At 41.4% G+C, this 21,416-nt stretch overlaps 2 protein-coding genes and 1 non-coding gene across 3 annotated transcripts in view; 2 read left to right on the forward strand and 1 right to left on the reverse strand.

Annotated features, from left to right (window-relative positions):
• Positions 1-14,184, reverse strand: part of LOC119721491 (mucin-17-like) — a 32,296-nt gene extending 18,112 nt beyond the window's left edge. The window contains exons 1-16 of the mRNA XM_038191569.1: positions 13,938-14,184; positions 9,943-10,119; positions 8,990-9,078; positions 7,762-7,927; positions 6,769-7,032; positions 5,501-5,755; positions 3,675-4,934; positions 3,061-3,185; positions 2,690-2,909; positions 2,339-2,463; positions 1,973-2,192; positions 1,594-1,718; positions 1,225-1,444; positions 874-998; positions 508-727; positions 129-253 (exon numbers count right to left, since the gene is read on the reverse strand). Coding sequence (XP_038047497.1) covers positions 129-253; positions 508-727; positions 874-998; positions 1,225-1,444; positions 1,594-1,718; positions 1,973-2,192; positions 2,339-2,463; positions 2,690-2,909; positions 3,061-3,185; positions 3,675-4,934; positions 5,501-5,755; positions 6,769-7,032; positions 7,762-7,927; positions 8,990-9,078; positions 9,943-10,119; positions 13,938-14,007 — 3,786 coding nt within the window. The 5' untranslated portion in view covers positions 14,008-14,184. The remainder of the gene's footprint in view (positions 1-128; positions 254-507; positions 728-873; positions 999-1,224; positions 1,445-1,593; positions 1,719-1,972; positions 2,193-2,338; positions 2,464-2,689; positions 2,910-3,060; positions 3,186-3,674; positions 4,935-5,500; positions 5,756-6,768; positions 7,033-7,761; positions 7,928-8,989; positions 9,079-9,942; positions 10,120-13,937) is intronic.
• Positions 14,185-16,361: 2,177 nt separating this feature from the next.
• The window catches only part of LOC119719791 (xanthine dehydrogenase/oxidase-like), a 28,607-nt gene continuing 23,552 nt past the window's right edge, over positions 16,362-21,416 (forward strand). The window contains exons 1-4 of the mRNA XM_038189285.1: positions 16,362-16,537; positions 18,385-18,442; positions 19,107-19,203; positions 20,634-20,742. Coding sequence (XP_038045213.1) covers positions 16,427-16,537; positions 18,385-18,442; positions 19,107-19,203; positions 20,634-20,742 — 375 coding nt within the window. The 5' untranslated portion in view covers positions 16,362-16,426. The remainder of the gene's footprint in view (positions 16,538-18,384; positions 18,443-19,106; positions 19,204-20,633; positions 20,743-21,416) is intronic.
• Positions 18,290-18,362, forward strand: Trnaa-ggc. The gene has a single exon. It is a non-coding gene; the product is annotated as a tRNA-Ala (tRNA).

Raw genomic sequence — 21,416 nt, forward strand, 5'->3', positions numbered from 1 at the left:
TCAAAATAATGAACTCAAGTTGTTGCCTAATTATAAACTTAATGGCTCAGCCAACAACCTCACATTCTGAAAAGGCACTGATGAGGTTCCAGCGTTCAGGACTTGAAAAGTGTTTGCATCTGACTTACCACTCTGGCCACCAGTTCTGCCAACTCCATTGAAGCTGCTGAGTTTGGATCGGTGTAGTCTGAGGAGTTGAGAGCCGTGCCATTTACTCCTCTAATATTCAATACAATGCTGACTGATCTCAGGCCTGGAAAAACAAAACAGCAATCGGAGACCGATGTTAGCTTCAAATTCAGCTGAGACGATGCTAAGGATTTTCAAAATGAAGCTACCTACCGGGATCTGTGATGTGCTTCCTTAGAATGATGACACTTAAAAGTTACATCATGTCCTTAACAGTTTTATTTTCACCAGTTGACCGAAGGAAGGATTTGAATTAGCTCTTAAAATCCTGTACTAACCACAAAGATCACACATGAGCTTAAGCCTGAAGCAACTTACTCCTAGCAGTAACCACATCCAGTGTACTCTGACCGTCAGTTAAGGGTCCTGCAGCAGCCTGATTGGATAAGATTTGCATGATGGTTTCAGCAGGTACAGGTGAATCCACCGGGACGAAGACGTCACCTGTGAAGACTACACCATCTGGTCCAATGGTAATCGAACCGTTGACGGATTCAACGTCGCTTGTTGTTGCATTCTCTCCGAGTTCACGTGCAATCTTAAAAAGGAATTAGTGTCAAAATAATGAACTCAAGTTGATGCCTAATTATAAACTTAATGAATAAGCCAACAACCTCACATTCTGAAAAGGCATCGATGAGGTTCCAGCGTTCAGGACTTGAAATGTCATTGCATCTGACTTACCACTCTTGCCACCAGTTCTGCCAACTCCATTGAAGCTGCGGAGTTGGGATCGGTGTAGTCTGAGGAGTTGAGAGCCGTGCCATTGACTCCTCTTATATTCAGTACAATGGTGACTAATATCAGACCTGGAAAAACAAAACAGCAATCGAAGACCGATGTTGGCTTCTAATTCAGCTGAGACGATGCAGAGGATTATCTTAAATGATGTTACCTACCTGGAGCTGTTCTGTGCTTCCTCAAAATGATCACTCTTGAAACTTACGTCATGTCCTAAACGGTTTTTTACACCAGTTGACCGAAAGAAGTATAAATTAAAAGAACATACATGAGCTTAAGACTGAAGCAACTTACTCCTAGCAGTAACCACATCCAGTGTACTCTGTCCATCAGTTAAGGGTCCTGCATCAGCCCGATTGGATAAGATTTGCATGATGGTTTCAGCAGTTACAGGTGAATCCACCGGGACGAAGACGTCACCTGTGAAGACTACACCATCTGGTCCAATGGAAATCGAACCATTGACGGATTCAATGTCGCCTGTTGTTGCATTCTCTCCGAGTTCACGTGCAATCTGAAAAAAAAGGAATTAGTGTCAAAATAATGAACTCAAGTTGTTGCCTAATTATAAACTTAATGGCTCAGCCAACAACCTCACATTCTGAAAAGGCACTGATGAGGTTCCAGCGTTCAGGACTTGAAAAGTGTTTGCATCTGACTTACCACTCTGGCCACCAGTTCTGCCAACTCCATTGAAGCTGCTGAGTTTGGATCGGTGTAGTCTGAGGAGTTGAGAGCCGTGCCATTTACTCCTCTAATATTCAATACAATGCTGACTGATCTCAGGCCTGGAAAAACAAAACAGCAATCGGAGACCGATGTTAGCTTCAAATTCAGCTGAGACGATGCTAAGGATTTTCAAAATGAAGCTACCTACCGGGATCTGTGATGTGCTTCCTTAGAATGATGACACTTAAAAGTTACATCATGTCCTTAACAGTTTTATTTTCACCAGTTGACCGAAGGAAGGATTTGAATTAGCTCTTAAAATCCTGTACTAACCACAAAGATCACACATGAGCTTAAGCCTGAAGCAACTTACTCCTAGCAGTAACCACATCCAGTGTACTCTGACCGTCAGTTAAGGGTCCTGCAGCAGCCTGATTGGATAAGATTTGCATGATGGTTTCAGCAGTTACAGGTGAATCCACCGGGACGAAGACGTCACCTGTGAAGACTACACCATCTGGTCCAATGGTAATCGAACCGTTGACGGATTCAACGTCGCTTGTTGTTGCATTCTCTCCGAGTTCACGTGCAATCTTAAAAAGGAATTAGTGTCAAAATAATGAACTCAAGTTGATGCCTAATTATAAACTAAATGAATAAGCCAACAACCTCACATTCTGAAAAGGCATCGATGAGGTTCCAGCGTTCAGGACTTGAAATGTCATTGCATCTGACTTACCACTCTTGCCACCAGTTCTGCCAACTCCATTGAAGCTGCGGAGTTGGGATCGGTGTAGTCTGAGGAGTTGAGAGCCGTGCCATTGACTCCTCTTATATTCAGTACAATGGTGACTAATATCAGACCTGGAAAAACAAAACAGCAATCGAAGACCGATGTTGGCTTCTAATTCAGCTGAGACGATGCAGAGGATTATCTTAAATGATGTTACCTACCTGGAGCTGTTCTGTGCTTCCTCAAAATGATCACTCTTGAAACTTACGTCATGTCCTAAACGGTTTTTTACACCAGTTGACCGAAAGAAGTATAAATTAAAAGAACATACATGAGCTTAAGACTGAAGCAACTTACTCCTAGCAGTAACCACATCCAGTGTACTCTGTCCATCAGTTAAGGGTCCTGCATCAGCCCGATTGGATAAGATTTGCATGATGGTTTCAGCAGTTACAGGTGAATCCACCGGGACGAAGACGTCACCTGTGAAGACTACACCATCTGGTCCAATAGAAATCGAACCACTGACGGATTCGACGTCGCTTGTTGTTGCATTCTCTCCGAGTTCACGTGCAATCTAGAAAAAAAGGGAATTAGTGTCAAAATAATGAACTCAAGTTGATGCCTAATTATAAACTTAATGAATCAGCCAACAACATCACATTCTGAAAGGCATCAATGTGAGGCTCCAGCATTCAGGACTTGAAATGTGACTGCCTCTGACTTACCACTCTGGCCACCAGTTCTGCCAACTCCATTGAAGCTACGGAGTTAGGATCGGTGAAGTCTGAGGAGTTGAGAGCCGTGCCATTTACTCCTCTAATATGCAATTCGACGGATACTGTTTTCAGACCTGGAAACCAAGAAGCACTGTATGTAGTTTCAAATGTTTATTAAAGTTAATTGCACGTATTGTGAAACGCGCCCTCTTACCGCGTGCATTAGTGAGATGTGTCATAAGTTCTAAGACACTTGCACCTTCCAGTGAGTGAAATAATATTGCAACTTCAATCAAAAGGCGTACTGTGGTGGTACCATGATTGCCTCTGGATGGTACGCATCCAATTGAATCGCTTGTTCAAAATTAAAAACAGCGCTAAGTTAACTAAAGTGTCAGTTCATTTACCTTCGGATTTTTTTTGCTGAAGTTGACAATGGAGGCGCTTTTTGTTTGATCAAAAACATTTATTGTATGTCTTCATACTGACTACAACAACATCTTAAATTGGCCTACTGCCTATGGCGTCTACAGCAAATGTTCGCCATTGAAAATATTAAATTTCAGTCGCAAACTGAGTAACCGATGAAACGGTCGTGGAAGCATTTCGAATAAAAACATTACCTTCCGTTGTTGACTCTGTTGATGAGGCAGACGTCATTCCATCTGAATTTTGTTGAATGCTTGATGTAGTGTGTCCCACTGTGGTTACTTGATTGCTCCACGTTGTCGGTTCATTCATCACTCCGTCTGTTGTTGGTTGTAGAGCTTCTTTCGTGGTTGGTTGAATGTTTGCTGTAGTCGGTCCTTTCATTTCTCTGTCTGTGGTTTGATAAATGACCCCATCTGTGGTTTGTAGATTACTCGACGTTGTTGCCCCCTTCATTTCTCCGTCTGTTGTTGGTTGTATGTCTTTCTTTGTGGTTGGTTGAATGTTTGACGTTGTCAGTCCATTCATTGGCAATGTCGTGGTTAGTTGTATAACTTTCATTGTGGTTTGCTGATTGCTTGATGTTGTCCTTTGATCAATTGGTCCGTCTGTGGTTGGTTGTATGTCTCCTGTGGTTGGTTGAATGTTTTCCGTAGTCGGTCCTTTCATATCTCTGTCTGTGGTTGGTTTATTTACGTCCTCTGTTGTTTGTTGATTGCTTGACGTTGTTGGTCTCTTCATTAGCTGTGCCGTAGTTGGTTGATTGACTTCCTCTGTGGTTGGTTGACTGTTTGGCGTTGTCTGTCGGTCCACTGATCCGTCTGTGGTTAGCAGTATCGCATCCTCTGTGGTGAGCTGAACGTTTGGCGTTGTCGGTACATTCATTGCTACGTTTGTGGTTGGTTTATTGACTTCCACCGTGGTTAGGTGATTGCTTGACGTTGTCAGTCCATTCATTGGCATTGTCGTGGCTAGTTGTATGACTTTCATTGTGGTTTGCTGATTGCTTAATGTTGTCCTTTGATCAATTGGTCCGTCTGTGGTTGGTTGTATGTCTTCTGTGGTTGGTTGAATGTTTTCCGTAGTCGGTCCTTTCATATCTCTGTCTGTGGTTGGTTTATTTACGTCCTCTGTTGTTTGTTGATTGCTTGACGTTGTTGGTCTCTTCATTAGCTGTGCCGTAGTTGGTTGATTGACTTCCTCTGTGGTTGGTTGAACGTTTGGCGTTGTCGGTACCTTCACTGCTACGTTTGTGGTTGGTTTATTGACTTCCGCCGTGGTTAGGTGATTGCTTGACGTTGTCTGTCGATCAACTAATCCGTCTGTAGTTGGCAGAACAACTGCTTTTTTTGTTACTTGCATTTTTGACGTTGTTGGTTGCTTCATTGACCCCTCTGTTGTTGGTTTGAAGTGTGGTGTTGTTAGCTCTTCGGTGGTTGTTTGGACGACTGATTCTATGGTTTTGCAAATAGTGGAAGTGAAATACAAATTTCGTATTATTTTACTGAGTTTGAAAATATATGGAGTCACTTCAATCCTTATCAGGAGTAGCACTTTTTCTTATCGCATCACAAGAATTTTTCACAGTTTTAGTTTAAATTTCATAAAACGCACATTGTTAATGGTCATGATGTTCCCTTTACCAAACCTTGATGTTAAGATCTTTAAATATTACCAGGTGTCATCAGGTGAGTTTAATTCAAACCAAACTTTGTTGGAAAGATTAGATTAATTGAAATTGTTAGTTTTTCCGGTCTGTGGTTTCGTAAGCGCATGATTCGAGGCTCTGTTTGCCCATTTCTTTTCTTGTTATCAATATGGTGTATTTTTTTTGTAAGGCCGCAGAACGCCGCATGCCCCAATCTATGATATATTAGCTTAAGTTGTCTACCGACACTCATTCAAATGAGCCATGTTTTGTCGACCGTAAACTTGAAAAATGGACTCTCTGTTGCAAACTCTTGGTGGCGCACTGCATTGTGAATCACCCGAATTGTAGTTCAAGAGCACACATTTTTACCTGTAACCTCAAATGTGAAGCTCTCTTCTTGCAAGCAACCAGCCAGGTTGGTCACTTCGCATATGATTGTGTGGGGTCCGAGGCCGAAGACACCACCGGTCACACTCAGACTGGTACCGTCGCCGGAGTCTGAGCACGTTATGGGCTGGGAATCAGAATCTGTTGCCGTTACCTCGTCCCAAGTCACTGTAACTGTTGACTGTCCGGCCTCGAGAGTCTGGGTGCTAACAGTTGGAACTGTCAGAGATGGAAAAGCTGTGGACAAAAACAAACATATAAACAACACTAATCAAAACTCGTGTGGTCGGAGCCAACTCGATATCGCGCAGGCTTGTGTATTTCCTATTCCCGGGCAGTTCGACATTACTGAGTATACAGTATGTCCCCCCAAAAAGTGTCCGTCTGACTATTTTTTTGAATAACTACAATACTATTTGGGTAAATTTTGGAAACTTTTGGTTGTGCAGATACCACTAGGCCGTGGCCTCGACCTCTGAGTTTCATTTAATTTCAGTAACGCATCACTACACAATTGTCAATTGATCACACAACATCATTCTTGGACGGTTGGGATTGAAATCATTTGCTTGGCTACCAGTCATCGTGTCAAGACATCAGTTTCATGCTTTAGGGCAAATGATTCAAATCCAAAACCTCATCAGGCTTTTCTCTCACAACATGCAGGAACACAGCTTACATAACACAGCACTGGAATTTACTAAGGCATGGAAGCTGGTCACAGTTATCAAAAATGCTGCTCAGTTATTGATTAGTATGCAGTGATGCATGACTGAAATAAAAAAAACTCATAGGGGTTGTGACCAAGGTTAAGGAGTATCTGCACAACCAACAAAATTCAAAATTGACCTCATATTTTTTATTTTTGTAGTTATTTCTAAAACAGTCAGACTGCCACTTAAGTTTGTTGGGATGTAGTGTGTGGTCCTTTGGTGGGAAACAAGGCAAAATAAACAGTTGAAAATACTTCACTTCCAACATCGCAACTTTAAACCATGAATGCCACTTGAGGCTTTTTAACAATGAATGGACCGATCCAGTAAGCACCGCCCCATGGTATTCTGACCAATCACAGCCGTGATTTATGTCCGACATGCATGCACAAAAGTCCGACATGCGTGTACGCGCGTATGATGCGCGCGGCAGGAAAATGCAGTGTGGCATTGGAGAGGAGCACGCGGTTAATTTGCCCACGTGCGCAGTGGGAGGGGCTTACTGGATCGGTCCATTCACCGTCAAGAGAAGTTTACCTGCTACAGAGAAGGTAAAACTGGACGAGTCAGTACTTCCATCGGAAAACCCGACTGAACAGGTGAGTATGTGGGACCCTAGTCCAAAGTCTCCACCCATGAGGGTGATGCTGGTTCCGCCTCCTGAGTCCGCACAAGTGATGGGACCGTCCACAGTTGCCATCTCCTTGTCCACGGCGGTAACCTCCATCCAGTTCAGTGAAACGGATGCTTGGCCAGCATCAACACATTGATTCTCAACATCAGGCACGAGCACGTAAGCCGCTGTGGGATTAACAAAACCACATCAAAACTACGGTATTCGAAAACAAAGAAACAACATAGGCCTATGTTACAACTGATAATGTAGTAACCAACGGATAATGTATCACCAACCACCGTGCGGTGCACCAACCGATAATGTCACACAAATTGACCGATACTGTATCACTAACCGATAATGTAACAGAAATTGACCGATAGTGTAGTAAAAATGTACTACGTCAGTCGATTGTTGTTACATTATCGGTCTTAACTGATAATGTAAAAAAATATTGACCGATAGTGTAGTAACATTTACTACACAATCGGTCAATTTCTGTTACATTATCGGTTAGTGATACAGTATCGGCCAATTTGTGTGACATTATCGGTTGGTGATACATTATCCGTTGGTTACTACATTATCAGTTGTAACAGGCCTATCAGTGTTACTGTTTTGCCAAGTTATGCACTTGATATTTGCGTCTCGGGATAATGTAAGCTCATGGTGAATTCCAGTGAGCACAGAATCAGCATAACCAGTGTGTCTGCAAACTGGTCAGAAATAACCCGCAAAAAAGTGTTTCTGAAAGTGGCAGAATTTAACAATTCACAGGGACCCTGCTTCGAAACGATGATAGTTTAGTTAACTCAGCAAAATGTACGAGTAAAGGGTTTTCTCTCCTTCAGCTGGCCTAGCGGACTATGTTACAGTTTGGTAACACTGCAGCAACACGATGCAAACTGACTTACGTTCACCGCAGATGTAGTTCATCTTGACATTGCAGTTTCTATCTCCCCAAGCGTTGTCCATATCAGTCTGCAAATTTCCTTCATCATTAGATATAAAGACACAGTCTTCTCCATTGCCCCCATCTGGCTCAGCTGGACTTTTATTCTCATTCCAGAAAAACACGTTCTACATTTCATGTAGGGAAAAAAACACACTATAAAACCCAAATGGCTTGATATTTGATTGTTTTTCAAAATGTAAAGACAGACGCTTTTGTCCATCTGCTAAACAGAAAACCCCAAAGTGGGTCATCTGCATTGGCGTCGCCAGGATTGTTTCTTGAGGGGGGCAAAGCTCATTTCTCCGAAATCCCTGTACTTCTTTAGCATATTCTCGATTTACCATTTTACGAGGGTGGTCAGGGGCATTTGCCCCCCTCCCGAACCCATTTTATCAACAGCAATATGACTTTGCGCCTCTTTTCCCCCTTTTTTCTCTTTTTTTTTTGGCCGGGGGGGGGGGGTGGGGAGTGGGAGAGGGGGCAAGCACCCCACTTGCCCCCCCCCCTCCCCGCGACGCCATTGGTCATTTGACTCACTAGGGACGCAGTTTGTATGAGGACCTCTCAAAAAAGATGTCCACACAAACACTGTAGCAGTGACGTTGTGTGGACTTGCCCAAAATACGTCCACACAAGGTTCCCCCTCTCTGGAAAACACGTTTAGAGGCATTTTTGGGGGTTAGGTTTATCCGTCGCAAAATGAAAAGAAACACTCAAGGGAATCACAGTAAAAAAATTGGGTTGAATATAATAGCGCTATATAAATAATTTGTATTATTATTATTGAAAGAGTTTTCACATTGTGAGTAAAATGAGCTTTTCTGACAGGTTTTTTTAAAAAACTACACGAAAACAAAGGAATGTCCACACTAGGTTTGTAACGTAACTATGTAATACTTGTCAGGTTCTACTTATGAACTGGTCACAGCATTTTTTTTTGCAGCGGTGTAAATAATAAAAACACTGTTATTCGGGTAAATTAATAATGTGCTTTGATTTTTCTGATTGGTTATGCCACCATTTGAAGATCGATTCCTTCTGTGAAATATAGTTGGTTCTGGGGTTGGGGTGGAGGTAGGTGCAGGGGCAGGGGTGGGTTGGGTTGGGGTGGCCATAGCAATAGCGTTATGCATAAGTACACTCGTACAATGTATATGTTAACCCATTTATCCATTTGATAAACTAACCGTGTCGGTTCCATCGACCCACATATAGGTACCTTCGTCATCTTGGTCATTCAGCCCAATCCAGTACTCATAAGTGTCAACAAGGTTTTCTGATGGTAAAATACCCCCCAAAAGAAGAAAGAATTAAGATATAGAAAATTAAAATACAAAAGCATTTCGGAGAATGTACAGAAATAAAAAGTACAGAGAAAGACAGGCAGACATGGGTTCCAAGTAACTCAATGTGGTTCAAGGTTCAAATTTTTGTTTGTATATTAGTATCATTCGAAAGTTGTCAACTTGGTAAACAGCCGATCAGCCACACTGAGAATGGTAAAATTCATAAATTTAACAAACTAATCTATTTTTAGTGTACAATGTGAAAGAGAAGAGTGTCTTTTGAGTTTAAACACAACATTAAAACACTTAATTGAACCCTTTTTTTTTTACATGTTTGTATCTACGACATATTTAGGTTTATGGATGTGATCGTACAAAAGCCTAGGCATCGTACAGAAGCCTAGTGTAAAAGTAAGTAAAAATGACGTCGGGTTGAAGTCAAATGTCAAAAAATCGGTAAAACGCAATTAGAAATATTAATTTCACTTTTGTTTTTATAGGTTATTTTTATTATTGATGGCACTAACAATCCTTCATACTGTGAAAAAATCCTTACCGTGTTACACGTGATCTGTGAAGAAAAAAATGGGTACACCCCAAAAAGTGTGTTTAGCAATTAAACACAATTTTCCTATCACTTTGTAAACATGTTTAGAAGCTAAACATAATGTGTTCAATTCCTAAACATCAATGTTCAATTGATAAACACTATCCATCCTCCCTCTAAACATGTTTGGTATTTAAACATGTTTACAAACTGATAGCAAGAAAGCGTTTAGAAAAGCGTTTAATTGCTAAAAACAGTTTTTGCAGTGTACCAAAAGTGTTTAAACTCTATTAGAACCATATAATACCGTGTAAATAGTATTGTTGCTGTGCACTGTGTATGCTGGCTAGTTGACCACCGTCGTCACGACAGTCGCCCAAGGCCGTTGCCCAATTCACTCTCTGACCTTGACTATTAAAATTGACTATTTTGAAGCAGAAATCTCCCTCTCGTTGCCAGCCTGCTGCGGATGGGCAACAACTTCCTGGAGAATCAAAGTACATGTATACGTATATTACTGGGGTAGCAAGGTCATTTTGGGGTGGGTGATGGGGGGGGGGGGAGGAAGTGTATGTAATAGACCATGCGAAAGCCATGGTCTTTAACTGATAAGTTAGGCAAGACAACCGCATCTTGACCTCTAGATTTTGACCAATCAGCGGGAGCTTTCTATATCCGGTCTTCGGTCATTCACCCGTTGCCGCGTCATAGACTAGTCAATGTAATAGATCATGGAGAAAGCCATGGTCTGTAACAGTCGAGCAGATTCGCTGATAAATTATGCAAAACAAAAACAGCTTGACCTCTAGATTTTTACGAATCAGCGGGCGCTTACTATACCGGGTCTTCAGTCATTCACCCGTTGTCGTGTCATAGACATGGATCAAAAAAAGTTACCGAATACGCGCCCGGCTGTTGTATTACAAAACACTGCTTTCGAATTGACCAATCACAGTTTTAGTCCTGATTTGGGAATAAAAAGAAGTCACGATTAAGGAAGGTCGACTCCGATGGGCTGAGGCGCGAGATCGCATAAAAGGTGAAAAAAGGGCACTTGTGTGCAAAAAAAGGGAACTTTGAGGGGGGGGGGGGGGGTTAACAGCTATAGGAATAAAAGGCCACATGTGCACACGATGCCACTCTTTAAAAAAATGTGTGTGTGTGGGGGGGGGGGGATACCCCCTCACACCCCCTGCTGATCACGCCATGTGTCAAATATAATTCAACAATCAATGTCCGTTTCAAACTGGCGGTCCAGGGTCGCGTTCAACAATAATTAAACAAAAGACAAGACAAGCAAAATAAAGCTGGACACAGAGTACACAGTTCTATTTCATCGATAGGATATGCCAATTCACTGGGCTGGGCATGTTGCCTTCACATTGGGACAGATTTTGCTGATTCAATCATCCAATTTTTACCCCTTAAAGCCGGGGTGCGGCTATAAACGTGGCCGCTAATCCTCACTAGAATGCAGTTGCCAGCAGCGGTATGCCTTTGCACACGGCTAAGGGAAAGTTCCACAGCCGCTGCTCTAGGCTGTCCCGCGCTACCACACAAAGGCTGTGCAGTCATGCGGGTCACTTACTCTATGAATGGAGGAATTATGCGTGACCAAAATATGATGGCCTTGCCGTGACAGAAGCACAAAGGCGTTGGGATCCGTGCCATTAGGCAACCTATCAGGGTTGTTTTGCCTGGTTGAGCCGATTATCTGTAATATGCCCGACTCGGCATAATGGTAATCCGTGAAAACGGAAGCCATTATAGTAATCTCTATCAAAGTCCATGGAAGGACAGGTATTTGTTCTGTGTCACGTGTTCAAGACAAATTGTGCTTTCATTGTCACTGAAGTTGAAAAACATTTTTTCCATAAGGGCGCACCATGCAAAGGGTCCTTAACCCTAAAGGGGACGGGTTATTTTTTGACCATCTCACAGTGGTGGTGGGGGGGGGGGGCTCCTGATCTCGGCCATCGAGTGACGAAAAGTTATGAAACTTGGTTTGAACATACCCAAGGAATTTCATCACTATATAGGTTAAAGGGTTTTGAAATTATGGCTTATCATTATTCATATGCACAAATTGGTAATTGTGCTTTGTGTACGCTACATAATATGGGGAAATTTATTAGTTTTTTTTTATCAAAAGATGAGCAAGACTCGAGGCTAAAAAGTCAGGAAAGCTGGAGTCGGGATTTTTTTTGTAAGGGTATCGCGGAAAAAGTTGAGGGGGGGGGGAGATCCCAACGACCCTTTTAGGGTTAAATAAAATTGTCTAAAGCATACAAGTGACTGGATAACTATGAGGACGTCTGAAAGATCCAAAATGGCTACCATTAGACCTTAAAAGTGCTAAAAGTGCATGCATTTACCCGTTCGCCAGATATCATCAAGCAGTCTTGCCAAACCTCGGTTTTGATGAGATTCAAATTAACAAATACTTACTGGCCTGTAGTTACCCTAAAAAACGAAATGGAAACTCACGTAAAAATGATATTAAGATAGTTTGCCAAGAAAAATAATTCGCCTAAAACTCCAGTCCATTTACGGACACATCCTCCCTCCCCCCCTTTGTTTTTGTTTTCTGAGCTTACGATGATGTTATCATAGTTAACACGAATATTCACATATTTTTGTATAAGGTTAACTGTGCCTGTAATTAACTTTGTGAATTCGAAGCTCATCGATATTGAGGTTTGGCAAGAATACTGGATAATATCTGGGGGAAAAGTTAAATGCGCGCATCTTTATAGTCTTGTGCGACATGTGGAAAATCGGCCCTCTAATCAGTTCGCCGTTCCCAACAGTCCTTCTTAAGCTGTTGGAAAAAAATAGTATTATTTGTGACAAATAATGTTTGTGAAAATAATATTTGACAAGGCAAGCAACAATAGTTCGTTCTCCTCCTAAGGAAAAACAACTAAAGAAGCAGAAATAATAGAGAGAAGTACAAGACAGCCATAATTCCCCCAACTAATTTAACATCAAGCTGAATCATCTAATTTAGAATGAGAAACCCTTTTCCTTAATGCGAAACATTATTTAAGCAATATTAATATTGAGATAGTAACTGTTTAATTGAATACGTTTGAGTCTCATCAACAAAGAAGCGAATCAAGGCTACGTGAAGAGGAAAGTTTGGGTGTAAAACTGTGTTTAGCAATGAAGCACAATCTTGCTATCACTTTGAAAACATGTTAAGAAGCTAAACCTTATGTGTTCAATTTCTAAACATTTATGTTTAATGTATATTATTACTATCCACCCTTACGCTAAACATGTTTAGTATAGGTTTTCACAGCTATTTTAAACGATTTTTCATTCAAATTCACCAACTCTCATTTAATTTCGTCCACAAAAATGTACAAGCTTTTAACTAAACCAATTTAGTCATTCAGCATTCAATTATAATCTATTGTCACCCTCTATAGTCAACGGGTCGAGAATATTCGTCATTTCAGATCAAATTCGTCTAAGCTGTTGCCGGATGGTAGCATTCAGAGATCAGAATTCGTCTTATATAAACCATTTACAAGAATTCGATTTCTGAATGACAGGGTTCGGCGTAGACGGTACGAGACAAAATCGGATACTCAGAGTCGAAAACTAAATTTGAAATTGTCTGACAAAAGACAAAATTAAGCATTGGAAGTTCATTAAAGTTATGTTGCTGCAGGACGACAGAATTTCATTAAACGAATCGGTAAATTCGAACGAATAATGTTTTTAAAAACCTATACTCAAACATGTTTACAAACTGATAGCAAGAAAGTTTTTAGAAAAGTGTTTAATTTTCAAACACAGTTTTTGTAGTGTATAGTCTTCTTGTTTTGCTTGGGACATTCCACATTCCTTAGGCCTAACACCCCCCAACACACAAATGTGTAATACCTTACCTGATTCCGTGGGTTCTCCCCAAAATATTCTTATGGGATTTTACCTCCCACCTCTGAAACTGTCATTCTTTTTCACTATCTTCTTTCTACATGTTACTTCAGGCTTGCGATCTATACAGTGCCCATATATGGCGCTTTTGAGGAATTTTTGGTTACATTACCAGAAATGAATAAATAAAAAGAAGAAGAAATTAACGCGAAAGTAAGATGCCGAATCTATGTTTACAGGGAACGGAGTGCCCATCTCTCTTTCTTTAGCGATTGGGCCAGACTAATATGCTGCCTGTGCTCCACCGCTAGACCACACGTGCTAGTGATTGGCAATAAACATACAAGTGACAGCTGCTTATCACCGTTACCATATCTAAGAACTACTGGAAAAGTACTGAAAAAATTACTTTACCTGCGAAAACTGCAGAGAGAAACAAAATGATCTGGAAGAGCAGTAGTGGAGACCTGGGATGCAAAGCCATCTCCCCTGTTTGACACTTTCATCCGTCAGCATAGATCAGTCGTAAATATCCGATTTGATATCCTAAGTAACTATTAAGAAATGAAAATCCAAGCCGCCTTATAACGGCCTTATCCCATATACTGCCCTGTGTCCTTGCCTCCCTGTGATATTAACTGGTGCCAATGCTGGCCTCATCTTTCACATCACGAAGAGGTGGTACAGACACATTGTCTGATTGGCCAGCAAAGATTTTATGAAAGGCCCACAAGTGGCTGATTGGTCCGTTTCTGTAAACCATCCCCCTAACCTCCCCCGTCATGGCCCGTTGGTAAATAGACCACTAGATCATGTCTAAGTCATAAGGTTGACTGGTATTTATCGCCCCGCCGCTCAAATTCAATGGGCTTTCAAATGCTTATCGATGCATGAGGGGAAGGACACGTTCATCCAAGATTCCCTAAAACCGTTTTTTTTTGTGGGCTTGGTTGTTTTTCTCATCTTCTTCCCAGTACTTAATACAAATGTAATTTTACAATGACAGACGGCCGCTTTTTAAGTATACCTTCATGCCCGACAGTCCGAAAAGTTGCCTTTCTGAAGTAAATTACTATAATCAAATAATCAACATCTTTGGATGATCTTTCTGTTTCCCGACAGTATAAAATTGTCCCATATAAATGTCAATAAGTTGATGCACCAATGCCTTTTTAAAAATTTTAAATGCCATTTAAATTCAGACAGCCCTATGTTCCGACAACCCTTAACGAATATTTTAGCTCGAATTGACTTGTGCTTTAGGGGTCAGATACTTTGTGTTTCATGCCTTTCTCCATTCAAATACCCTTTTTTCAACGGGCTTACCCCCCCCCCCCAAATAATTTGTAAAGAGTGCCCTTTTGTTTAAGAAGTGGCCTTTTTTTCGGAACAAGTGACAGTTAAAAAAAGAAGAAGTGGTGCCCTTTTTGTGGCATTTACCGTTTTGGGTGCCTTTTACTGAATTTCGCATATGTATCGCCCTGAAAAGCACCATATGTTGGCCGTTTGTGTGCATAATCGTCGGTTTTGAGACAGCGCCCCCTTCGAAAGATGAAATCTTACGACCATTCACTATCGCACAACATGTCAGATACCCCCTTTCCCAGCTGGCTACGCCTGGTTCGAGTGTTGCCGATCAGCAGACAAATACGTAATTAAAGTATATCAAGATTGCGGGTACTACAAGAGCGGATGCAAAACACAAATGGGGGGGGGGGGGCAAAAATTGGTCTCACAGAGTTTTGAGGAAAAGATTGTGGTGTATGCAATGCCTACCTTTATTGCGACGTACGTCACTTTTTAGGGGGGGGGGAGCGAAGGGACATGGCCCCCGGTTGGCACCGCCGCCCCCCCCCCCCACACTTTTGATCCGCCCTTGGGTAACACACCATATTGAAAGTTATCTTTTCTTCGAAGAATTAGTTCTGAAAAAAATCGGATTCCAAATGAACGACATCTGGAAACAACTCATCCAGCAGTATAAAAAAAGGAGCCTGGTCATCAACCTTGATTTAAATCATGGGTCACTGATCACGAGTACCGGGTCGCTCATCCGTAACCTGCCCAGCGCTAATTCGACCTCGCGTCAAACTGGGTGGTAAACACCAATGATGAACACCCCCCCCCCCCTCTTCCAAAAAGAAACAATGCTCAGAACTCTTCAAGGTGCTTAAGAGCCATATCAAATATATATACCCTTGAAATACTTCACAGACGCCACTTTAGATCCACATGGTGGCACACAATAAGGACATCCAATAAGGACATCCACACAGCAGGCATACATCCAGGAGTCCTAAGTGTAACGTTTCGACACCCCCCAAAACGCACACTCTTTATACAGTACGTACTTGTATATTTTTGACTCATTGATATGTTACCCAGCTGTCATGTGGTAACGTTATTTCTATTGGGCAAACAAAAAGAGAAGACTGTTGTGAGTACGTCTGATCACTTTGCCAAAATATGTGAAAGTGTTTATTCAAACATCATAATAAACAAACAATGTAAAAGAAATAGGTAAGGTCAGTTTCCTCAATAATAACGTTTTAAATCAGTATGGCCAATACTATCAAACTTCAGGAGAAACATCACTTTAAAAACTAATGGTCAACGACATGTACTATCTAACCTACAGGGGAAACTTAACTTAATAATCTGATGGCCACAACTACCAAAACTCTTATCTGCCATTGAGTCTTTGACCTTGACCAAAGGGTGATGGTCAAAGAGTGGTTACACAGCAGCCCTTTGACCAAATACTGTGCAATTTGGCTATTGTGCAAAGGCACTGGGCCCGGCGACGGCCGCCGGTGATTGTATGCTCTATCTGTCGGTGCACAGGCCATCGGCGCTGTTTTCTTATTGGCTCATTCTGGTTTACACACAAACCATCGGTACCGATGGTTCGTGTGCTTCGTGCTTTGACCTCTTTGACGACTGATACAATAATGGACAACCTGGCAGTGAAAACTGACAGTGATACACTCCTGTTTTATTGCAACGGTACTAAGGTAATCCCTATAAACTGTTTCTTCATTGGAAGATTTTTTTACGATTTAGGCCTAATGTTCATTTAATTAATAACCTATGACTTTTCAAGTGGTTTAACCTTATACGAGACTTTATTGGAATTCGACCCGGCCTAGCTTGTACATTTTGGCCATTCGCCACCACTACCGCTTATTACAGCCTTACGGTTGCGAAGGCTTTGCGTCGTGCAGGAGCGTAGCAAGGCCATTTTTATTGGGGAGGGGGGATTCCTTGCCAAAGGCACGTGCCTGTCCGTCCGTGCTGAAATGTAGACACTTTTTTTTTTCTTCGGACACTTTGGCTCCGTAATATCAAATATACGGGTGGGGGGGAGAGGGGCAGGTACCATGTGTCGATATTAATGAAGGAGCCATTTTATAGATTTTATAATAAACTTGCTTTTTGGAAACTATCCATTCCTCATTCGTGTAGTATAATATTCGGCACGATTTTTGATAAAGTTTGTTTTTCGTCAAAAGAGTATTTTAACACGATTTTTAAAGCCGTGATGTCAGGGCCAAGCACTGACGACTTTTCTGTACAAATATGTACCCCAAAACGTAGCTAATTGAAAATAGCTCATAAGCTGTCAGATGCGTAATCGGAAAACAAATACCCAATGTACAAGATGTGCATCAATTAACAAGTATTCTTTTGCATGAATTAGTTGCCAATAATTATCGATGACAAGGCCCCTAACCAGTTGTAAACCAAACTCTTATAACTGTTGCTCCATCACATTAGTAATCCCTGAACAAACAATTCCAATTAAAAGTCTACTGCATGACCCTTGGATGCTACCTGTAACTAAGTAAATTATCTAGTAAACCGCACAGAGAAATTAACTATACTGTGTGCATTACAATAATTTTTAAAAGTTGATCGAAGAAACAAAGTTGAGCGGAGTCTGAGCGGGGTCTGAACCTGTCACCTCCTGATTGCCGTTTCGGTGCTCTACCAACTGAGCTATCTAGCCCTGTGATGGCGGTTTCCCATATTGACTATGCCCTTGTTACAGGGGCGCTAGTCACAAACCCGTGTATACCATGTAGCCAGGGATCACGCCCAAAGTCAGGCTTTTAGCAACATTAGCAACATGTGAAATAGAAAAAGGGGCTCAGACAGACAGGATAAGACATTGACAAAATGGGGAACCGCGAACATAGGGCTGGATAGTTCAGTTGGCAGAGCACCGGAACGGCAATCCAGAGGACGCAGGTTCAAACCCTGCTCCACTCATATCGTCAGGATCAAGGACCTGGAAATATGTTTACTCGATATGAGTGGAGCAGGGTTTGAACCTGGGTCCTCCGGATTGCCGTTCCGGTGCTCTGCCAACTGAACTATCCAGCCCTACTCTCTAAATTCCAAAGAGTGAAATTAGGGACTAGACGTTTTAGAGTGAAAATCACTCTCATTTTCGATTGAAATAGTCAGAAAAAGAACCTCTTCGGTTGAAGCTCGAGTAAAAACTCGATCTTTATACGATGAAAGAAATTTCACTCTAAAACGTCTAGTCCCTAGTTTCCGACTGTGGGAGTGAATTTTCGCTCGAATGGAGTGAATTTTTCACTCTTTGGAATTTAGAGAGTATGTTGGCGATTCCCCATTTTGTCAATGTCTTATCCTCTCTGACTGAGCCCCTTTTTCTATTTCACATGTTGCTAATGTTGCTATAACAGCGTGACTTTGGGCGTGATCCTTGGCTACATGGTATACACGGGTTTATATAGGGCTGGGTAGCTCAGTTGGTAGAGCACCGGAACGGCAATCCGGAGGACGCAGGTTCAAACCCTGCCCCACTCATATCGAGTAAACATATTTCCAGGTCTTGGATCCTGACGTTGATCCTGCACTGACGTTGCTGACATACCTCCGCACCAAATGTATCCTTTGAACAAGACTGCAAATAGTTGTACGCTTTTCTGATAAACATTTTGTAAACATGACCACTAAAGTGGTCTGCAACTATATTACGTGTGCGTCGAGACGCTTACGTACTCTCCTAATCGAATTCAAGGTTTAGGCGAGTTTGAAGATCACGAACGGAAAACTGAGGCGCCGTTGTTAATGGTCAAAATACTATTAAAAAGGGACTTGAAAAAAATCCATCAAAATGAAATAAACAAAAGTATCGACCGTATCGTTTGCTATATACTACGAAAAGTGAATCCGTAAGAAGAAAAGTGAAAGAAGGAAGTGATCTCAAAAAAGAACCTAATCCTCGGGAATCATTAAAGATGCATGTCTTTGTTTGAGTGAATCTAAGATGTTTTGAGCTTATTCTCCTCAAACCGCACATTAAAAAACAACAAAAACAAACAAAGTTTGACGGACCAACAAATCGTACACGACCTCCAACCGTTGACGTTCATCCTATCGTGGACGCTATTTTCCTCTTGTTACGAGTCAACGATTGAATGCAAATCGATCTTATGTGGACCCAGCAATACTATAGCTTAATAAGTTGGAAACTGTAAGTTGAAATGACGAGAACTGTAAGTTGAAATGACGAGAGCTATTGCAGTGTCCTTAACACATAGAATTAAGTACGCCTGACTGGTAGTAAGCTAGGATGTGGGGAAGGAGGTTGTGGGGCATGTACCGTCATGGTGTCCAAATACTCATCCAAGGACAAAACTATCAGGTGAGAGATTTTTGTTTGGATGTGTTCAAGTACAGAGTGATTAAAAAAACCCGAAACCCAAATATCGGAACTATTGTTCTATTGAAGTTCTGCATGTAGCACTTACAAAATCTAGGATATAAAAGCCCAATCCATAAGCTTTCTTTTAGTACAAAAATCATTCAAATCACTCATGTACTTTTCAAGTTACGTAATTTTAAACACAAACCACCGTTTTAAAGTTCTGTCCACTTATCATACAAAAGGTGTGCGTTCTTTCAGCAAAACGAAAACAATTCACACACATCCCTATGTGATTTGTTTTCGTTTTGCTGAAAGAACACTGAACTTTTTGTGATCCGTGGACAGAACCTTAAAACGGTGGTTGTGTTTAAAATTCTTTCATTGTTTCAAAGTGATTTGAATTAATTTTGTACTAAAAGAAAGCTTATAAATGGGGCTTTCATATCTCAGATTTTGAAAGCGCTACATGCAGAACTTCACTAAAACAATGGTCCCAACATTTGGGTTTCGTTTTTTTTTTGACTCACCCTGTACAGTTTCATCATGTAAGTCAATAATCATCAAAAGGGCTCTGTTTCATAGATTCGTCGAATGTAAACTGCAATATAATAATGTGCGCGGTTTGTCTAATTGATAGTGATGATGCATTGCTTATATGGCTTCATACCCAATTTCTCAGAGCGCTTTACATTTTATCAACCTTAGCTTGGTCACCATTATGAGGACATGGCATCAATTTTTTCTGTTTTGGCAGCTAGCGAGTCTGCTTTCTATCTCCAATGGTACCATTTTATACTCTAATTTTTATAGGCCATGGTAGTTAAGTGTCTTGCCCAAGAACACAAGCCCAATGTTCCAACCTGCCATTGACAAGCTTAGGCTTATTATGGCTTGAATTAATTGCTTTTTCATTTACAATTTTAATTATTTGTTTTTCCAAGACACAATTTATATTTATTTTCCTTTATTGTACATGCTATATGAATTGTATTTTGTTTATGGTTGTATATAAATAAATGTTATATTGAATTGAATTGAAGGGTTCGCACCCACATACCGTCGGACATAGCCTTCAGAACATACCTGTAGGGAAGGCCTTTTACTCTTTTTGTTCCTCTGTTACTATTAAATTCTCCAACTTCGTGGCTCGGGTTTCTCTAGAGAAGGGAACCTAGATTTCTAAAGACTGACTTGTGGGGTCGGTTGTCCCTATTGTTACTCTGTGCACTTGGTTACCCCATCAGGCAGATGTACACGTAAGTAGGTAGACCGTACCATTTGGACCAAAAGCATTAAGTACCTATATGGCACAATGCAGGATCGTTTCGTTTCGGGGTCATTAACTGTTATTTACAGCATTTTAAACGACGATTGTGGCACAGTTTTATTACATTTCAGATATAGATTTGTATGGGTTTTTTTGATAGTCACATTGCAGTGAATGCCTGCCTGACCCCCATCTGTTCTGTGCACGGTATGGCCGTCACAACTGTGGAAGGGATCGGCAGCACCACGACCAGACTCCATCCAGTACAGGTATGTTCCGCGGCCGAGTAGTGTCCTAAATAGTTTGAGTTGAAGATCACGAATACAAATATTACGTACTGGATTTGATAATATGCAAGGATTTTTATTGTGTTTTGAAGGGATGTGCCAAAACATTCCTAAAAGCTATGTTTTTGATTTTTTTTATAAGTATGCCTGGTAGCAACACTAAACACGTCTGTTCAACGAAACAGCAGTATCAAGACATTTAGTTTTAGCTTTAGCAGATGACATTGATCACACTGAAATGCCTTGATCAAGAAAAATAAGACCGCTGTTTTGGTTCTAGGGATCGAGACTATGTTGCCTGTCCGAAGATCTAGTTCAAAACACCAAAGACTCAAGACCTAAGACCAGGGACTCAATGCAATGACCCTAAACCAGAGACAAAGGACTCAAGACATAGGACACACCACCCAATTGCCAAGAACCTGGACCCAGGAGCGGGTACCAAACCCATGATCTAGGAACCAGGACCCAGAACGCAGAACCCAGGACCCAGGACCAAGGACCCAAAAACAATGAACCAGGACCTAAGACCACGGACCAATGCATACAACCCAGGACAAAACTCTTTGACCAAGAACCAAGGTCAAACGACTTCGGACAGAGGACCTAGGATCAAAGCCAGAAACACATTGAACCTAAAACCCAGAACTCAAGAA

The sequence above is a fragment of the Patiria miniata genome, unplaced genomic scaffold (assembly GCF_015706575.1).
Source record: "Patiria miniata isolate m_02_andy unplaced genomic scaffold, ASM1570657v1 HiC_scaffold_13, whole genome shotgun sequence".
Classification (NCBI taxonomy): domain Eukaryota; kingdom Metazoa; phylum Echinodermata; class Asteroidea; order Valvatida; family Asterinidae; genus Patiria; species Patiria miniata.